Source organism: Amia ocellicauda, chromosome 11 (genome assembly GCF_036373705.1).
Source record: "Amia ocellicauda isolate fAmiCal2 chromosome 11, fAmiCal2.hap1, whole genome shotgun sequence".
NCBI lineage: Eukaryota > Metazoa > Chordata > Actinopteri > Amiiformes > Amiidae > Amia > Amia ocellicauda.
Window position 1 is genome coordinate 13,736,717 of NC_089860.1, and position 20,436 is coordinate 13,757,152.

Consider the following 20,436-nt stretch of genomic DNA (forward strand, 5'->3'; position numbering starts at 1 on the left):
TCATGCTGAATTATGATTCTTTATTTTCTCCATTCCTACAATCAATATAATTATTTTAATCATCAGGACTGTATATTTTTCCGATCAAATTGTGGAGTCCCCTTCCACAGGATATCATTCCCTAATGCTATGGAAGGACTCAGACTTTAACCCCTCTCCTATGCCAAGGTAACAGAGGTATGGAGACAGCCAATTGTTTTTTTTCCACTGTTGGCGGTGACTTGGAGATGGAATTCGCCAGCGGTGAGAAAGGGAGGAAGCTGTGCAATGATGATTTCGGGGATGTTGAGGGTAGTTGGAGGAAAATGCAATACACTCTGAAGAAGAAGAAAAATTAAATCCTTTCAGGTTACAAAAGTTCCAGATGCAGTTTTTATTTGCTTGTTTTTAAACCAGTTGATGCAAAGCTGATTTAATTTGACTCCTGTCAAATATTTCCCATTCTATATTATAAAATAGAGTATCCAGTTGAAGCATCCAAACCAGTGTTACTTCTTCAATCTAAAATGCTACTTACTTTGCTTATTTGTTCTTTTGGAAAATCCCAATATATTCATAATTAAAATGCACAGGTTAAGAAACGATATGAAATGAATAAAATAAGAGCTGCACTTTAGTCCAGTTATAAAATGACACCCCAATGGGTTCTATACAGGTACATAACAATAGAAAGCATTTTGATATTTACCGGTTGGATTGGACAATGGCAGGAGCCGCCCATGGAGAGAATTTCTGAGGGGCAGCTATCTCCTGGGAAGATCTGATCCAGTTTTTCACAGATGTTATCATAAACACAGCTGCCTAGATTATTGATGCAAGGCACTTCTAGCAAAGTGCCCAAAACCTTTTTCTTCAATTCAACAGCGATCTGGCAAGAAAGAAAACCAGAAATTGAATCACATAAAAATGCCATTGTGGCAAATATCCTTATTAGTCATGGATTGGATGTGCCTTGAATTTCCCAACCCTATGAAATCCAGGGTATACTAATCTGTAACATTAGCTTGGCAGTGCAGGCTAGTCTATATAGTACATTTGTGTTATATTTCTATTTTGTACAATCCAGGTTGCTTTAGTTAAATATTATAAAATGTGTATGCATGTATTATAATGGTGACATTGAAATCACTTGCTGAAAATAATTAAAGATAAAGACACATTTTAAAGTAACATTTTAAGAGTAGTGCACAATGCATATACGTAGGTATTAATGTATGTGTGCATGCTACCAGGACCTGTGAGTCCTTATTGTGCAATACATCTATTTTCCTACTTCCCAGACAACATAACTAATGGTAAATAAATCTTACCGACAGAGGACCACTGAGGGGTTCCTTCAGTTCACCTGTGAGTGACACAGGGACGGGTCCTGGGATATGAATTGTATCTGGCAAGCTCAACTTTTTCAGAACTAAGGCGTCTCCGGGAGTACAGTTCTTCAAATCAGAGACAGTCATCTTAAGCGGATTCCCCTATTGGCAGATATACAAAAATAACAGGTATTATATAGAAATTAAACACCGGTACAAAGTTAATAGAAGTCAGTCTTTTGCTCCATTAAAGTAGGAAATAGAAAATGATGGATAAGAAAGAAAAACAAATGTGAAAAGTCTCACAATATGAATAAAGTTTAAAATATGTGTATGGTACACATCATATAGCATACATAATGTTCACCTACCCAGAAGACTCTTCATCCATCCATCCAATTGTTTAATATCTACTTTTTTCTCAGGTTAATAGCTACTTACCAGGGACCCTCCGCCAAACAACCCTGCTGCATTTCCCCATGGGAGAAAACAGCAGAACGCACTCAGGACAGCAGTGAACTTCAGCAGAGCCATTTTAGTTCTGGAACTGAGACTAACACAATGAGGACTCCAGCAACCTTTATATACCAGAATCTTGTTTACACTTGGGTATCTAAAATGCAGATTTCCATGTTTTCCCACCTAAATTATCGTATGAAACAAAGGACTTTTTACAAAGTTATTTTATCATTGCCGTTTAGGTTGACCCCGATAACGCTTCCACCCCCCTTTGATTGTATTGCAATATATACATTAGTTATATACAGTAGTAAATATATATATATATATATATATTATGAAATGGAAACACATACCTTATCCAGCAGGAATAGGTTGTGAAATCTATTAACCCACAATGACGATAGCAATCTTATTTCAAATAAAAGCATTTGTGAAAAAAATAAAAAACAGTGATGGTGCATACAAAAATGATTATGTGAACTATATTTGGACAACTATTTTAATAAACTATATATCTGTTTATTAGTAGGATTCAGATATAGTTAATCATGAACAACGTTTGATAGGATCCAAGATATTTGGCAATAACGGCACTTTAACCATTCCAAAATAAAGCAAAACATATACAATCAGATGAATCCAATAACACAATTATTAAAGTGTCTTAAATTATTGTATAGCCTAATAGTGTTTTATATAAATACATTTGGGAATCTCAGGTTCTTATTAACTGCTATGAGATATGAATAGTGAGGGGGATGTTAAAACATTGTTTTAAATTAATGAAAAGGCCAGACTTAGGGCCGGATTACATCAAAACTTTGACACACCCGCTAATAGCAAACTACAGAGCTGTACTATTGTGGCTTCATTTTTAGTACGATGCCACATTCTTCTGCTATGATGTACAGTTCTGTAGTTTGCTATTAGTGGGTGGGTCAAAGTTTTGATTTAATCTGTCCCTAGTATTTTTAAAATATTATTAACAATAGCACTAATTACATCTGCTTATTACTTACCAGGATATTGTAAGGTATATCAAACTAATCAACCAGTACTAGCATGACTTAAGGGTTTTCACATGTTTCCTAAGTGGGAGGGGGGTATGCGTACTTTACTATTGGACTAGCAGTATGTAACAATCATGTTGATATGAAATAAATGGTCATTTATAACAGTACCAATACAATGTACAAAGTAATCAGGGACAATATTTTATTGCATTAGGCTTTACATATTAGCAGTGTAATTCTTTTTTCATAAAACAAGGCAAACAGTGCCACTGGATTTCATCAGATTACATTAGTGTATTTGTATAAATCTCAGAAAACAAAGATAAAAAAAGAACATTTAAAACTAAATCCTACAAATTAGGAGAGGATTTGAATTTTAGCTTATCTCTTTATTATATTTTACTCTTTGAGAATCTGGGTTCTGTCCTTGAATTGTCCTTGAATTGTTTTCACATAAACCTGTACAAACCCTGTAAATGTGCTGAGCAGCTAAGCACATGAAAAGGCATTGATTTCCCTCCCAGTCTGAGATAACCTTCTGTCCATTGACTCATGGAGTGGGAATGCCAACCATAGGAGCTTGAACTTATTTTCAGACAGAGGCTCAGACAGGTATGAAGTGGTGATTATTGTTTAGGGTGACACAGTTAAAACAGAACTAGTACAACAAGACCAAATACATGCTTTAGTAATAAAGTGGAAGTTTTTAAAAAGCTTCAGTTGCGATTACAATGACTTAATTATTCTTATAGTTTGTACAATGCATTATCCAAACAATTGTTAAGGACTTTTTCTTCATGGTCAGAAACAGAGACCAGTTTGACTGTGCCAGAAGATCAACTGACAAGAGATGAGACTAGAAAGGGTTCCATTCAAGCAGTGTTAATGTCCCTGAGAGAAATTGTCCCTGGAAGCAGCTGTAGTAGCAGAAGTACCAGCACCAGTGAGGTTCAGAAAGGTAGGAGTTGGTCTTACAAGTGATGACTGTTTAGTGGGACCAAAAAGCTCAGTTGGAATAATATTTATTTACTCAATTGTTCTTATAGTTTGTACAATACAGTATGCACACCATCTTTAAGGATATGTTTTAAATAATCAGAAACAGAGAAAAGTTTAATCGTGCCAAAAGAGACTGGCAAGAGATTCATATATAAGAAAGGGTCCCACTGCAGCAGTGTTCGATGCCTACCCTTAGCGATCCCCAAGCAATGATGTTTTAACAGTAACTGGTATCAGAAATACCAGTGGCGAGAGTACAACAAAAACAGCGGACCAATACTATTTAATATATGTGTAGAGCAGTACATTAAAGTACACATACATTTACAAAGATGTAGGATACCCTATTGATGTAGTAGCAGCCATCTCTAAGAATTGTAATTTGTGCCCCCCCAAAACATTTAGCTGCATGATGCCACTGAAATAGTCAGATACACAAACAGTATGTCAGTGAAGAGAGAATGACATCACTTTCATTGCATGTTCCCAATCTAATAAACCCTTTCTCCTTTTATTGTAAAATTAAACTCCTACCTAAACTCCTAGCATGTTCCTTCATAAAAAAGAAGGGGTATAATGTTATGCAGTTGTTGACACTAGAGAACACTTGAAGTGTCTGCAGTTCAGTGTTCTCTAGAGTCACTGAACAATGTCATCAGTGCTTCATTTGCAAATCACAATGTGCAGTGTGAACGGGACGGAGCGGATGTACGAGGGGGAGTGCAGATACCAGCGTGCTTACTGTGACAACATAGGTATAAACTTAGCATCAATGTAACGCACTTTGAATGCATTTTCAAACCAACACTGTAGATAGCATGCTAACAAGGCAATCTAAAAACCTAAAATTTTACAATAGTAATTTCAAATACCATAATCATATGCTATTAGGCCTACTTTATTTTTTAAACATTTCCACTCTGAAGGACGCATCGTCGGATCCGTGAGGTTTCAGAATCTGACTGTACTTAGAAACCGGGACACACCATTCCAGAAATGTAGCAGTACAGCTATTGACCATGGAGGTTAAACACATCAGTCACCTCTTTAGACTCTATGAAACTTAAGCTCCATTCTATATCTGCATAGACAAAATTTAAACAACATCATTCTAATTTGCACAGACCTAACTCCCCCAAAAACATTCACCAGACAGCAAGAAGGCAACAATATATTCTTACTACTAATGAAGTTGACCCGCCTGTCTTTTCTATATGCAAAGGCACGTACAGTCACCATTAAATCCAGTAGTTGAGAAGGTTCATGCTCAATAGATATCGTCACCAGTCCATTCAGTCACTGCTCGGTTATCATGGAGCAAAGTGAGAGCTTAATCAGCTGTAGTTTTGAAAGGCTGCACACACCACTTGAATTGGTGCACTCGATCTGACTGGCATTCATTGATGGGACAAAATCAAGACCAATCAGCCTGCTCGAATGGTGCGGTTTGGACCCCCATAAGCCTCACATGCGGTCTGTTTGGTGATAATGAACTCATTGAATGGTGTTCACAACATTCACACTGTACTTGATCTGTATTTTTAACTCATATTTCCCGATATTAAATCTGATCGCTGCTTCTACAACATTTCCAAACTTTTTCTTTAAAATAATTCTAACTTGTCAAAGGCTCTCTGGATTGTCATTCTGCTTAGTCCCGTCTTCAAGCAGAAGTAAATGACCCAATCAGTGAAGAAAAGTTTTGGAAATGAACTGTGTTAGGACAGAATTGCTCCGGGGGGCAGAGTGTATATTATTATTATTATTATTTTTATTTCTTGGCAGACACCCTTATCCAGGGCAACTTAAAACATATGATAGATTTGAGTGGTTACTTGGCTTTAGAAGGCGGGACATGAATTACACAACCTTAGTCTCAGTCTCAAATTGTGATGCCCACTGCCAGTCATCCCTCATGATCACTGCCAGAGGCCGCTCTTGCTCCATTATTTTTCCTGTCTCTCTCAGACTAACCTAATCATTGAATTATCTTCCCTGGTTAATTAATCAATCAATATACCTGCATCTAAACCAAATTCCCCTGATTGTCTGACCTAATGCCTGTGACCATTCTTTTTGCCTTGTCTATGAAATTCTGTTTGCCTAATCTCTGACCTCCATCACTGCTTGTTGACCTTGCTTTGCATACTGCACTGTCCTCAGACTAGAGACTCTGACAGTGTCTGTTTCGCCTAGCCTGACATTATATATATATATATATATATATATATATATACACTCACCTTAAGGATTATTAGGAACACCATACTAATACTGTGTTTGACCCCCTTTCGCCTTCAGAACTGCCTTAATTCTACGTGGCATTGATTCAACAAGGTGCTGAAAGCATTCTTTAGAAATGTTGGCCCATATTGATAGGATAGCATCTTGCAGTTGATGGAGATTTGTGGGATGCACATCCAGGGCACGAAGCTCCCGTTCCACCACATCCCAAAGATGCTCTATTGGGTTGAGATCTGGTGACTGTGGGGGCCAGTTTAGTACAGTGAACTCATTGTCATGTTCAAGAAACCAATTTGAAATGATTCGACCTTTGTGACATGGTGCATTATCCTGCTGGAAGTAGCCATCAGAGGATGGGTACATGGTGGTCATAAAGGGATGGACATGGTCAGAAACAATGCTCAGGTAGGCTGTGGCATTTAAACGATGCCCAATTGGCACTAAGGGGCCTAAAGTGTGCCAAGAAAACATCCCCCACACCATTACACCACCACCACCAGCCTGCACAGTGGTAACAAGGCATGATGGATCCATGTTCTCATTCTGTTTACGCCAAATTCTGACTCTACCATCTGAATGTCTCAACAGAAATCGAGACTCATCAGACCAGGCAACATTTTTCCAGTCTTCAACTGTCCAATTTTGGTGAGCTTGTGCAAATTGTAGCCTCTTTTTCCTATTTGTAGTGGAGATGAGTGGTACCCGGTGGGGTCTTCTGCTGTTGTAGCCCATCCGCCTCAAGGTTGCACGTGTTGTGGCTTCACAAATGCTTTGCTGCATACCTCGGTTGTAACGAGTGGTTATTTCAGTCAAAGTTGCTCTTCTATCAGCTTGAATCAGTCGGCCCATTCTCCTCTGACCTCTAGCATCAACAAGGCATTTTCGCCCACAGGACTGCCGCATACTGGATGTTTTTCCCTTTTCACACCATTTTTTGTAAAATCTAGAAATGGTTGTGCGTGAAAATCCCAGTAACTGAGCAGATTGTGAAATACTCAGACCGGCCCGTCTGGCACCAACAACCATGCCACGCTCAAAATTGCTTAAATCACCTTTCCTTCCCATTCAGACATTCAGTTTGGAGTTCAGGAGTTTGTCTTGACCAGGACCACACCCCTAAATGCATTGAAGCAACTGCCATGTGATTGGTTTCTCATTAATGCAATTATCTAACCAACCAATCACATGGCAGTTGCTTCAATGCATTTAGGGGTGTGGTGTGAAAAGGGAAAAACATCCAGTATGCGGCAGTCCTGTGGGCGAAAATGCCTTGTTGATGCTAGAGGTCAGAGGAGAATGGGCCGACTGATTCAAGCTGATAGCAGAGCAACTTTGACTGAAATAACCACTCGTTACAACCGAGGTATGCAGCAAAGCATTTGTGAAGCCACAACACGTACAACCTTGAGGCGGATGGGCTACAACAGCAGAAGACCCCACCGGGTACCACTCATCTCCACTACAAATAGGAAAAAGAGACTACAATTTGCACAAGCTCACCAAAATTGGACAGTTGAAGACTGGAAAAATGTTGCCTGGTCTGATGAGTCTCGATTTCTGTTGAGACATTCAGATGGTAGAATCAGAATTTGGCGTAAACAGAATGAGAACATGGATCCATCATGCCTTGTTACCACTGTGCAGGCTGGTGGTGGTGGTGTAATGGTGTGGGGGATGTTTTCTTGGCACACTTTAGGCCCCTTAGTGCCAAATAGGCATCGTTTAATTGCCACGGCCTACCTGAGCATTGTTTCTGACCATGTCCATCCCTTTATGACCACCATGTACCCATCCTCTGATGGCTACTTCCAGCAGGATAATGCACCATGTCACAAAGGTCGAATCATTTCAAATTGGTTTCTTGAACATGACAATGAGTTCACTGTACAAAACTGGCCCCCACAGTCACCAGATCTCAACCCAATAGAGCATCTTTGGGATGTGGTGGAACGGGAGCTTGGTGCCCTGGATGTGCATCCCACAAATCTCCATCAACTGCAAGATGCTATCCTATCAATATGGGCCAACATTTCTAAAGAATGCTTTCAGCACCTTGTTGAATCAATGCCACGTAGAATTAAGGCAGTTCTGAAGGCGAAAGGGGGTCAAACACAGTATTAGTATGGTGTTCCTAATAATCCTTTAGGTGAGTGTATATATATATGCAACCCTGTACAGGCTACCTGCTGCAAATGTTATATCTATTATTCACACAATGCTCTTTCAACAATAACATTCTGTCCTGGGAAAAGTATTCTTTCTTGTTCCCTCCTGGAGAATCTTGAAGTATCAGGCAGAAAGTGTTGTTTTATCACAGACCACCTGCCTTGGTCAAGCCTTTGACGGGATATCTACCCCACTGAGCTATTCTTGACAGATTTCTATGAACGTCTCTCACTAAACTAATTTCCCAGAACGCCTGCCTGCAGATTCTGTGCAGGGAATGGGCTGCAATCTCACAGATCAAGATGGCTGGTCTTCTCTATCCATCAACATACATGGTCATCATAGTGCACCTTACTCATGTCTAGGAGGCTAGTATTATGTGTGGTTACAGAATAAATAGGTTAACTTCATTGGTGTGCTTCCTACTTTTTACACTTTCAGACAGAGTGTTTATGCACCTCTGGACTCTTTCTAGTCATGTGAAAAGGATCTAAACTGCATACATTATCATGTGAATAGACCAAACTAGTTCACCTTTTCAAAAACCTTGAATGATTCATTTGTGTTAGATATTTTGTGAAGAAGGATGTAAGTGAAAGAGACAACAAGCCATTGGTCATGCTGAATTATGATTATTTATTTTCTCCATTCCTACAATCAATATAATTATTTTAATCATCAGGACTCCATCTGTATATTTTTCCGATCAAATTGTGGAGTCCCCTTCCACAGGATATCATTCCCTAATGCTATGGAAGGACTCAGGCTTTAACCCCTCTCCTATGTCAAGGTAACAGAGGTATGGAGACAGCCAATTGTTTTTTCTCCACTGTTGGCAGTGACTTTGAGATGGAATTCGCCAGGGGTGAGAACGGATGGAAGCTTGAGTTGTGGGATGTGAAGGACAGTTGAAGGAATATGCAACACACTCTGAAGAAGACGAAGAAGAAAAATACTAAAATATTACTCACTTAACAATATATTCACAATTAAAATGTACAGTTAAAAATGTATATGAAATTAATAGAATAAGAGACACACTTTAGTCCAGTTATAAAATGTGACCCCCCAGGTTCTATATGGTTACATAACATTAGAAAGCATTTTTATATTTACCGGTATGATTGGACAATGGCATAAGTCACCAAAGATCAGCATTTCTAAGGTGCAGAGACCTCCTGGGGCGATGTGATTCAGTTTTTCACAGATGTAATCGTAAACACAGCTGCCTACATTATTGATGCAAGGCACATTTACCAATGAGCCCAAAATCTTTTTCTTCAGATCAACAGCAATCTGGCAAGAAAATAAAGCAGAAATTGAATCACTTAAAAACACCATTGGGTCCAATATCATTGTTAGTCATGGATGGGATGTGCCTTAAATTTTGGTATGTCTATTGTATACATGCACAAAACACCTGCCTAATTCCCAATCTGTGAAATCCAGGGTATACTAATCTGTAACATTATCTTGGCAGTGCAGTCTGGTCTATATAGTACATTTGTGTTATATTTTTCTCTTTTTTACAATCCATTTTGCTTTAATTAAATATTATACAATTTGTATACATTTATTATAATGCTAACATTGAAATCACTTGCAGAAAATTAAAAAAAAAATAAGATACATTTCTAAAGTAACATTTTAAGAGTATTTCACAATGCATATATGTATGTGTTAATGTATGTGTGCATGCTACCAGGACCTGTGAGTCCTTACAATGCAATAAAGCTATTTTCTGGCTTCCTAGACAATGTACATAATGGTAAATAAATCTTACCGACAGAGGACCACTGAGGGGTTCCTTCAGTTCACCTGTGAGTGACACAGGGACGGGTCCTGGAACATGAATTGTATCTGGCAAGCTCAACTTTTTCAGAACTAAGCTGTCTCCGGGAGTACAGTTCTTCAAATCAGAGAGAGTCATCTTAAGTGGATTCCCCTATTGGCAAATATATAGAAATAACAGGTATTATATAGAAATTAAACACCGGTACAAAGTTAATAGAAGTCAGTCTTTTGCTCCATTAAAGAAGGAAAAGAAAATGATGGATAAGAAAGAAAAACATATAGGGAAAGTCTCACAATCTGAATAAAGTTTAAAATATGTGTATGGTACACATCATATAGCATACATAATGTTCACCTACCCAGAAGAATCTTGATCCATCCATCCAATTGTATAATATCTACTTCACACTTGCATTTTTTCTCAGGTTAATAGCTACTTACCAGGGACCCTTTGCCAAACCACCCTAATGCATTTCCCCATTGGAGAATACAGCAGAACAGGACAGCAGTGAACTTCAGAAGAGCCATTTTAGTTCTGGAACTGAGACTAACACAATGAGGACTCCAGCAACCTTTATATACCAGAACCTTGTTTACACTTGGGTATCTCAAATGCAGATTTCCATTTTTTCCCACCTAAATTATCGTATGAAACAAAGGACTTTTTACAAAGATACTTTATCTTTGCCATTTAGGTTGACCCCGATAACGCTTCCACCCCCCTTTGATTTTATTGCAATGTTTTAGTAGTAAATATATATATATATTATGAAATGGAAACACATACCTTATCCAGCAGGAATAGGTTGTGAAATCCATGAACCAACAATGATGATAGCAATCTTATTTCAAATAAAACTCTGTGAAAAAAAAAAAAATTGGACAACTATTTTAATAAACTATATATCTGTTTATTAGTAGGATTCAGATATAGTTAATCATGAACATTTTTTGATAGATAGATAGATAGATAGATAGATAAGATATTTGGCAATAACGGCACTTTAACCTTTCCAAAATAAAGCAAAACATATACAATCAGATAAATCCAGTAATACAATTATTAAAGTGTCTTAAATTATAGTATAGCCTAATAGTGTTTTATATAAATACATTTGGGAATCTCAGATTCTTATTAACTGCTATGAGATATCAATAGTGAGGGGGATGTTAAAACACTGTTTTAAATTAATGAAAAGGCCAGACTTAGGGCTAGATTAAATCAAAACTTTGACACACCCGCTAATAGCAAACTACAGAGCTGTACTATTGCGGCTTCATTTTTAGTAAGATGCCACATTTTATTGCATTAGGCTTTACATATTAGCAGTTGTAGCAGATAGTACTACTTCTGCTGTAAGATTTCGATGCAGTCGGGGTACAGTGGGGGTACATTGACTGTATCGCAGGGTTAGTGTTGTGTTTGGGTGCTATGGTATAGGGGTGATGGGGCTATGTAGTTACATAATGTGACCACTACAGGGAGGTGGCGCTGTTCACTGTCCTGGTCAGAGCTCTGAACCAGGCACTCTAGAAGCTTAGATAACAGCTCTGTGGCAGTTGCCCTCTGACCCGGAACTGGAAGGTGGCCATCTATAAAATGCCAGTGGTTGGGGTAGCACAGGGGGGATGGAAGTGTTGAGTTGAAATAGTGGTTGGAGGAGTGTTTAGTTGTGAAATAGTTTAAGAAGGTTTTGTTTTGTTTTGTTTTGTTTTGAGTTTGAAAGTTCAGAGTTTATCTTCATTTAGTTTGAGGATACTGAGTTTGGGGAAAAGTGCCCAAGCTACCACTACCGTCATCGTGTGGGATGTGAAACAGCTGAAATAACATCAGTCATATACCATTCTTACAAAAAAAAAATGTCAACTTTGGAAGACCTAGTAAAAGCACTAGTGCAAAGCACTGGGGAAAAGACAACCAACCTCTCGTTGCTAAAAGCTGCAGCCCAGCAACATGAGGTCAGTGAAAGGTTCCGAGAAGCCACAGTGTTACAGCAGGGGCAGATAGAAGCTCTTGCAAAAAGACCAGTTATAGCAGCTATGGACACAGGCAGACCTTCTTTTATCAGATCCAGCCATGTGCTACAGAAGCTGACTTCAGAGAATGACATTGAAGCATTCTTGAGGACATTTGAGAAAACGGCTACCCGAGAGAAGTGGCCAAAAGGAGAGTAGGCTGGGATTTTAGCACACTTTCTGATAGGTGATGCCCAGAAGGCCTACCACGATCTTCCGTCCTGCGTCGCTGATGACTACAAACAGCTGAAAGCAGAGATCCTTGCTTGAGCTGGTGTCACCACTGCGATGAGGGACATGAAATTCCACTCCTGGAGATTCAACTCCACCACGATCTCAAATGTACAATCTTCTCCATCTTGCACAACGATGGTTGAACCCAGAAGTGAATGCTTCAGCCAAGGTGGTTGAAATAGTAGTGATGGATCACTATCTTAGAGCAATGCCAGCTCGTCTGCGGAAGTGGGTTGGACGTAGTGCTCCAACCACCATTGACGAGTTTGTCTCCTTGGTGGAACGACAGTTGGCAGCAGAAGAATTAGCTAAGCAGCCGGCTCCAGCAGACTCCAAGAGCTTTCGAAACCCTAGAATGGCAGGGAAGCCACAACCACCATCCAGATGTTCGTTATTATCCCACCACAGAAGCCAGACTTTGCTGTAATAACACTGAGCTGGTTTTACAGGTGGGAGTCGTCCCCAGTCTGCCCCACCCTGTAATTCTTGGTAGAGACTTCCCAGGTTTTGAAAACTTGGTGCAATTTAAAGGGGGATTAGAGGACTCCGAATGCAGTCAGGAGGTGGAAGTACAACCTCCAGAATGTTTCCATTTACTGACCCTGATCTTTTTCCCCAGCGACGCCGAGATACAATTCTCAAATCCCGTAAGCAGAGGCATCTGAAAAAGAAACAAGGGCCACCTGTTAGGTCAGTGTTAGCGGGGGAGGGTTGTAAACAGAACCAAAAAAGGGGTTGGCACCCAATGTAATCGGGAAGATATTTCTACTGAAACTGGGGAGCTTATGCTCATACTGAACCAGATCAAGGAACATGGTTTGAACCATTCAAGTTATGTGGTCAATTTGGCAGGGCCCAAGAAGCCGATCCAACCCTAGTCAATGTTAAAAAGAAGGTGGTGTCTATTAATGGTGTATCAGTTGAGGGCACTGTGCTCAACCCAGTCGAGCACTTCATGGTCAAGAATAACCTGTTATACCGAGTGGTAGTAATTAATGGCAGAAAAGTTGTACAGCTCTTAGTCCCTCAGAGTTTCAGGTATGCAGTAAAGAAGTTGGCTCATGATCATTTATTTGGGGCTCATCTGGGGTGGGAAAAAACATACCACAGAATCCTGCAGAGGTTCTATTGGTTAGGCATTCAGAAGGATGTTGAACGATCCGGGAAGTCCTGCCCTGACTGTCAGCGAGTCGGTCCTCGCCCACACTATAGAGCGCCCCTGGAACCAATGCCCATAATTGACGTGCCGTTTGAGCGCATTGCTATGGACCTTGTGGGACCTTTGGATAGATCTGCCCGTGGTCATGAACATATACTTGTTATTATGGACTATGCCACGAGATATCCTGAGGCTATTCCATTGAGAAATATGACCTCAAAAATGGTCCAAGTCTTTACAAGGGTAGGCATACCTAAAGAAATATTGACTGATCAAGGTACACCTTTTGTAAGCAAGCTAATGTGTGACTTATGTGCATTGTTGCATATCAAGCCTATACAAACCTCTGTCTACCACCCACAGACAGATGGTCTCGTAGAAAGGTTCAATAACACCCTGAAATCTATGCTGAAAAAAGTGGTCAGTAAAGATGGAAAGATTGGGACTTGTTGTTACCATACTTGATGTGATGTTTGCTTGATGTAAGGTCCCACAATCCTCCACTGGGTTCTCTCCATTTGAGCTGCTGTATGGGAGACAGCCACGAGGGATACTAGATATAGCAAAAGATACCTGGGAAGAGGAAGGCACTTCCAGTAAAAACGTGGTGGAACACGTATTACAAATGCGGGATCGGATTGAGAAGGTGACCCCTATAGTCCGAGCGCATCTGGAACAAGCCCAGGCATGGCAAGCCCACTACTACAACAGGTCCGCCAGAGCCAGAACTTTCCAGCCTGGAGATAGGGTACTTGTGCTTGTACCAACTCCAGAGAGCAAGCTTTATACTCATTGGCAAGGGCCCTATGAGATTATTGAAAAAGTGGGTCCGGTAGATTATAGGGTGAGACGAAAATCTGTGCAGGTATACTATGCTAATTTGCTGAAACCATAGAGTGATAGGGAAGCATTAGTGGCGACTCCTAGTTGTAAGGGGAGTAAGTCTAAACCTGCCCAGAGGCTGAACTCACACCAAGATCAGCTTGAGAAAACGGAACCCAGGGGGGTAAACTTGGGGCCCACCTTAGATGCAACCCAGGTTAATGAGGTGGAGCAACTGGTGAGAAACAACCTGGATATGTTTTCCTCCACACCAGGGCGTACACAAGCCCTCCAACATGTTATCATCACTCCCCCTGGTGTTCGGGTGAGACTACACCATGACAGGGTGCCAGAAGCAAAACGAGCGGCTGTTTTGAAAGAGTTGAACACTATGCTGGACCTTGATGTTATTGAGGAATCCTCCAGCCCCTGGTCAAGCCGTCATGGTGGCAAAGTCTAATGGGCAATGGGGGTTTTGTAATGACTTCCGTCAACTAAATAGTGTCTCCAGGTTTGATGCTTACCCTATGCCACGTGTGGACGAACTGATAGAAAAGCTAGGGAAAGCAAGGTACCTGACAACCCTTGACCTTACCATGGGCTACTGGCAAATCCCACTCGCACCGTAGAGCAAGGAAAAGACCGCCTTTGTTGCACCTTGGGGCCTATACCAGTACAAGGTCATGCCATTCAGGTTGCATGGTGCCCCGGCTTCATTTTACCACCTTATGGACAAGGTCTTGAGGCCATATGCTGAATATGCAACAGCATACATAGATGACATAGTCATCCATTCAGAAACCTGGGGCGATCACTTGGACAAGATTGCAGCTGTCCTGCAAAGCCTCAGGGAAGCATCCCTGACAGCGAACCCAGAAAAGTGTTTTGTGGGTCTGTCTGAAGTGAAGTATTTGGGCTATATTGTGGGGGGAGGAAGGGTGAAACCTCAGACTAGCAAGGTGGATGCCATTAAGAATTGGCCATGCCCTACAAATAAAAAACAAGTGCGTGCCTTCCTTGGTTTAGTGGGTTACTATAGGAGATTTATTACAGATTTTTCCTCAGTGGCAGCACCCCTTACTGACTTACTGACTAAAGAAGTCTGCACCCAACAAAGTCCAGTGGTCTGACGCTGTTGCAGAAGCTTTTAGACGCTTGTCTAATGCTTTGTGCAGTGAACCAATGCTGGTGGTGGCAGACTTCACAAAACCGTGGTTTTCCGGGGGAAGCTCATAAAGGGGAATCCACCAGGTCCTGATATACCTCTCGTCCCTCTTCACACCCCTTGCAATGTCACAGTGTGTTCATCTGGCAATAAGTAACAGGAATATAGGATGGAGTTTAGAGGCCCTTGTGTAAGATGCCAAGGACTAGAGGTGCCTCGTCAGTAATAAATGTGCCAAGCAACTTTGCACATGAAAAGGCTTTGATTTTCCTCCCAATTTGAGATAACCTTCTGTCCATTGACTCATGGAGTGAGAATGCCAACCATAGAAGCTTGACTTCCATATGGAAACAGTCCAGTGGCATCATGCCATTGGGGCACGGGAGGGGCACGTGCTCCCCCAAATTATTTCATTAGAAAGAACATAAGAAAGTTTACAAACGAGAGGAGGCCATTCAACCCATCGTGCTCATTTGGTGTCCATTAATAATTAAGTGATCCAAGGATCTTATCCAGTCTATTTTTGAATGTTCCCAAATGTTCAGCTTCAGCCACATCGCTGGGTAGTTTGTTCCAGATTGTGACAACTCTCTGTGTGAAAAAGTGTCTCCTGTTTTCCGTCTTGAATGCCTTGAAGCCCAATTTCCATTTGTGTCCCCAGGTGCGTGTGTCCCTGCTGATCTGGAAAAGCTCCTCTGGTTTGATGTGGTTGATACCTTTCATGATTTTGAAGACTTGAATCAAGTCCCCACGTAGTCTCGTCTGTTCCAGGGTGAAAAGGTTCAGTTCCTCAGTCTCTCGGAAGGACTTTCACTTCAAACCTGGAATAAGTCTGGTTGCTCTCCTCTGAACTGCCTCTAGAGCAGCGATATCTTTCTTGAAGTGTGGAGCCCAGAACTGTCCACAGTATCCAGATGAGCTCTAACTAGTGCATTGTACAGTCTTAACATTACTTCCCTTGTTCTCAATTCTTAAGATCCTTTTGCAGTTCAACACATTCTTTGTATATTGTTTCGTCTCTATGCCTTTTGTATGCATATACAACATTTTCTTTCTCTATATATTTTGTTGCATACTTCTATTAAACCATTTTGTCCAATGTTTTTGGTCCTCAATTTGCTATGTTTTGGTACAAATTCCTCCTGAGCCTCAAAGAGAATATTCTTAAAATAGAACGATCCATTTTCAGCTGAATCTGTATCCAGTGTGCTCCAGTTTAACTCTTCTAAGTGCCACCTCACACTATCAAGGTTTGCTTTTCTAAAATTGTATACCATTGTTTTAGAAATTGTCCTTGTTTTTTGAAAGCATGCCTCTATTAATCATATTAGAAAAGCACTTAGTTTTTCTTTCCAGGATGTATGACCTCACTCACTGTACTTACCTGTGTAAATTGGAAGTTGTAAAATGTATTATACTTTGAATTGCTTTGCATAATGTAAATTTGAATGTGTAATGTTTGATGTCTTGTACTTAACTGTATTCTTGCACTTTTTATTGCACTTACGTTGTAAGTCGCCCTGGATAATGGTGTCTGCCAAGAAATAAAAATAATAATACTAATAATATTGTGATCACAGTTTGCTATTGGTTCTCTAACTAGTGTCCCTCTGACTCTATCTTGGTCATTTGAAAATATCAAGTGAATGCATGTGCTCTATCTGGTTGGTTCCCTGACAAATTGAGTTAGAAAGCAGTCATTTACCATCTCAACCATTTCTATTTCTGCTTCTGTAGTCCCAACTGGGCTTTCCCAGTCTACGTTTGGGAAATTGAAATGCACCATTATAACAGCCACATCCCTGCTACATGCATCCTGATTACATTGTACAATGCAATATCTTTCTGAATATCTGAATTGGTGGTCTGTAACACTCCTACCACCAATCCTCCGGATCCTTTATTCAAAAGCTTAAACCTCAAAGATTCAGTTTTGTTACTAGGATCTAATTTGAGTTCCTCTGCCTCAATGTCATTTCTGACATACAGTACTGTGCAAAAGTTTTAGGCAGGTGTGAAAAAATGCTGTAAAGTAAGAATGCTTTGAAATATACAAATGGTAATCGATTATATTTATCAATTAACAAAATGCAAAGTGAGAGAACAGAAGAAACATCTACATCAAATCAATATTTGGTGTGACCACCCTTTGCCTTCAAAACCGCATCAATTCTTCTAGGTTCACTTGCACACAGTTTTTGAAGGAACTCGGCAGCAGGTCCGGATCTAGGCATGGGCAGGGGTGGGCAGAGCCCACCAAAACATCTGTCTTGCCCACCCAATCAGAATTTAGGCAAAGACAGCATTAATCTTTTATTTTGTATGATGTGTGTATTGGTTAAAAGCAATCTGAGGTGGGCTGTGTGTTGAGAAGTTTGAGGGAGGGCTGTAGACTGCCCCAACCAATCAAAAAATAGCACCAGAAAATTGCAGTATGTTTCTATGTTTTTATTGGCTGAAAGCAACTGCACTCCAGACTCACGACTCAACTTCAGTAGCGACATGGGCGATAACATTAAAAACAGGAGTATTTGCAGAGATTGTTGGTGCCTGTAAGGAAGTCAGTTAGCGGCCACTGTTGTATCACAAACTCCATCTTCCCCAGCTCCTGCTTCAGAAATAAATCCGTCTCCCTCCACCTCAGCCTCCCAAAATCATGATGCCGGTGGTAGTGAAAAACTGGCCCTAAATTTAAATGCACCATCCCAGCCAATATTAAATAGCTCCCCCAAACGTGCAGTTGGGTCCATATTATGGTTGTTAAATGCTGGATGGTACCATTCGCGTCCTTGAATACAGCGTTATGTGGGACGCATGCTTCTGTAGCACCAAAAAAATTATAATCTATAAAATGAAAAAAAAACTAATATCTAAAACAAATCTTTAAAAAAATCTAAAAAAAAGTACGATTACGATCACAGTGAACATTCAAATCTGCGTTGGCGCTGCCGCTGATCCAGAGAGAGCAGTTGTCATGTGAAATAGTTTCACAAATAGTCTTTTCAACCACACAATATCATTATGTCTGTGTTACAATAATTCAAATTATCACAGAAGTACAGGGATAATAGTTTATAGTTCGGATATAAACACCGATGTCTACAGTAGTGATCAAAATAGAGTAAATATCCTGTTGGAAGTAACTTGATGATTCAAATAACAATTGTATCAATTACATTGTTATACCAGTAACTGTTAAACAAGTGACTGTTAAAAAATGTATTTGTCATTGAATTATTCATTCAAGGGATTTGTTCAAAAACACTGATTTATCCAGTAACGAAACCAGAAGTCTTTATGAGAGAGTCATTGAATCATTCATTCAAACCGATTAAAAAATAATTCAAATTAATGAAATATTCTTAAATAGACTGCAGCAATTAACATTTTGTCAGAAACTCTAGTAAATGACATGTTTTTTTTAGCGTGCTCGACAGGTAGGTTGGCCCAAAAATCTTGGAAAACTAACCAGCTCTTCTGTGGATTTAGGCAGCCTCAGTTGCTTCTCTCTCTTCATGAAATCACAGACTGAGATCAGGGCTCTGTGGGGGCGAAACCATCACTTTCAGGACTCCTTGTTGTTCTTTACGCTGAAGATAGTTCCTAATGACTGTTGCTGTATGTTTGGGGTCATTGTCATGCTGCAGAATAAATTTGGTGCCAATCAGATGCCTCCCTGATGGTATTTCATGATGGTTAAGTATCTGCCTGTACTTCTCAGCATTGAGGAGACCATTCATTTTGACCAAATCCCCAACTCCATTTGCAGAAATGCAGCCCCAAACTTGCAAGGAACCTCCACCATGCTACACTGTTGCCTGCAGACACTCATTCTCTCCAGCCCTTTGGTGAACAAACTGCCAAATTTCAAATTTTGACTCATCAGTCCAGAGCACCTGCTGCCATTTTTCTGCACCCCATTTCCTGTGTTTTCGTGCATAGTTGAGTGGCTTGGCCTTGTTGCCACGTTGGAGGTATGACTTTTTGGCCGCAAGTCTTCCATGAAGGCCACTTCGGACCAGACTTCTCCGGACAGTAGATGGGTGTACCAGGGTCCCACTGTTTTCTGCCAATTCTGAGCTGATGGCACTGATGGACCCTTCCGCTTCCTGTTTGTATAAAAGGTGACGTCTGCACAAAGACTTCCTCTTTTTGCCCTTCGCCTTGGTTTGTGAAGACAGGTGAGAGCTTCTGTTTTTTTGAATAAAAAACAGAAATTGCGTTTTTCGGCTGGCTGGTAGTACAAATAGTACCATCCACCCACCGATTCCCTACAGTTGTGTGCTGTTGGCCCAAAGTGAAGTGCAAAGCAAAGTGCAAAGTGAAAGCTTAATCAGCTGTAGTTTTGAAAAGCTGCACACACCACTTGAATTGGTGCACTCGATCTGACAGGCATCAGAGCATTCTTTGATGGGACAAAATCAAGACCAATCAGCCTGCTCGAATGGTGTGGATTCGGACCCTTGATCTGCATTTTAACTCATATTTCACGACTTCCCGATGAAGATCTTAAACGCGATCATTGCTTCGACAACATTTCCAAACTTTGGATTTATTTTCTCACATTTTTTCTTTATAATACTTCCAACCTGTCAACGGCTCTCTGGACTGTCATTCTGCTTAGTCCCATCTTCAAGCAGAACTAAATTACCCGATCAATGAAGAGATGTTTTGGAAAAGAACTCTGTTAGGACAGAACTCCATAGTCTTCCCTGGGTAATTCATCAATCAATATACCTTCATCTGAACCAAGTTCACCTGATCGTCTGACCTAATGCCTGTGACCTCCACCATTCTTTTTGCCTTGTCTATGAAATTCTGTTCGCCTAATCTCTGACCTCCACCCCTGCTTGTTGACCTCGCTTTGCATACTGTACTTGGGTCCTCAGACTAGAGACTCTGACAGTCTCTGTTTAGCCTAGCCTGACATTATATATATATATATATATATATATATATATATATATATATATATATGTATATACACTCACCTAAAGGATTATTAGGAACACCTGTTCAATTTCTCATTAATGCAATTATCTAACCAACCAA

General features: G+C 40.3%; 1 protein-coding gene and 1 long non-coding RNA gene across 2 annotated transcripts; both read right to left on the bottom strand.

Moving 5' to 3' along the window:
* LOC136762974 (ganglioside GM2 activator-like) lies at window positions 1–1,870 on the bottom strand. The gene is made up of 4 exons (XM_066716617.1): window positions 1,752–1,870; window positions 1,311–1,472; window positions 689–868; window positions 1–317 (listed from the first exon to the last, which is right to left on the bottom strand). The coding sequence occupies exons 1-4, from the start codon at window positions 1,842–1,844 to the stop codon at window positions 159–161; spliced, it is 594 nt and encodes a 197-aa protein (XP_066572714.1). The 5' UTR covers window positions 1,845–1,870; the 3' UTR covers window positions 1–158.
* A 6,940-nt stretch (window positions 1,871–8,810) lies between these two features.
* On the bottom strand, window positions 8,811–10,534 carry LOC136762975 (uncharacterized). The gene is made up of 4 exons (XR_010820941.1): window positions 10,430–10,534; window positions 9,978–10,139; window positions 9,311–9,490; window positions 8,811–9,124 (listed from the first exon to the last, which is right to left on the bottom strand). It is a non-coding gene; the product is annotated as an uncharacterized LOC136762975 (long non-coding RNA).
* Between the last annotated feature and the right edge of the window lie 9,902 nt (window positions 10,535–20,436).

What these genes read in the sequence shown, in the direction of transcription:
- LOC136762974 (XM_066716617.1), bottom strand. Translation starts at nt 1,844, where the DNA reads ATGGCTCTGCTGAAGTTCACTGCTGTCCTGAGTGCGTTCTGCTGTTTT. An exon ending in CCCTCAGTGGTCCTCTGTCG is followed by an intron (nt 869 to 1,310) that starts GTAAGATTTATT and finishes CTTTCTTGCCAG; the next exon opens with ATCGCTGTTGAATTGAAGAA. An exon ending in GCCATTGTCCAATCCAACCG is followed by an intron (nt 318 to 688) that starts GTAAATATCAAA and finishes CTTCTTCTTCAG; the next exon opens with AGTGTATTGCATTTTCCTCC.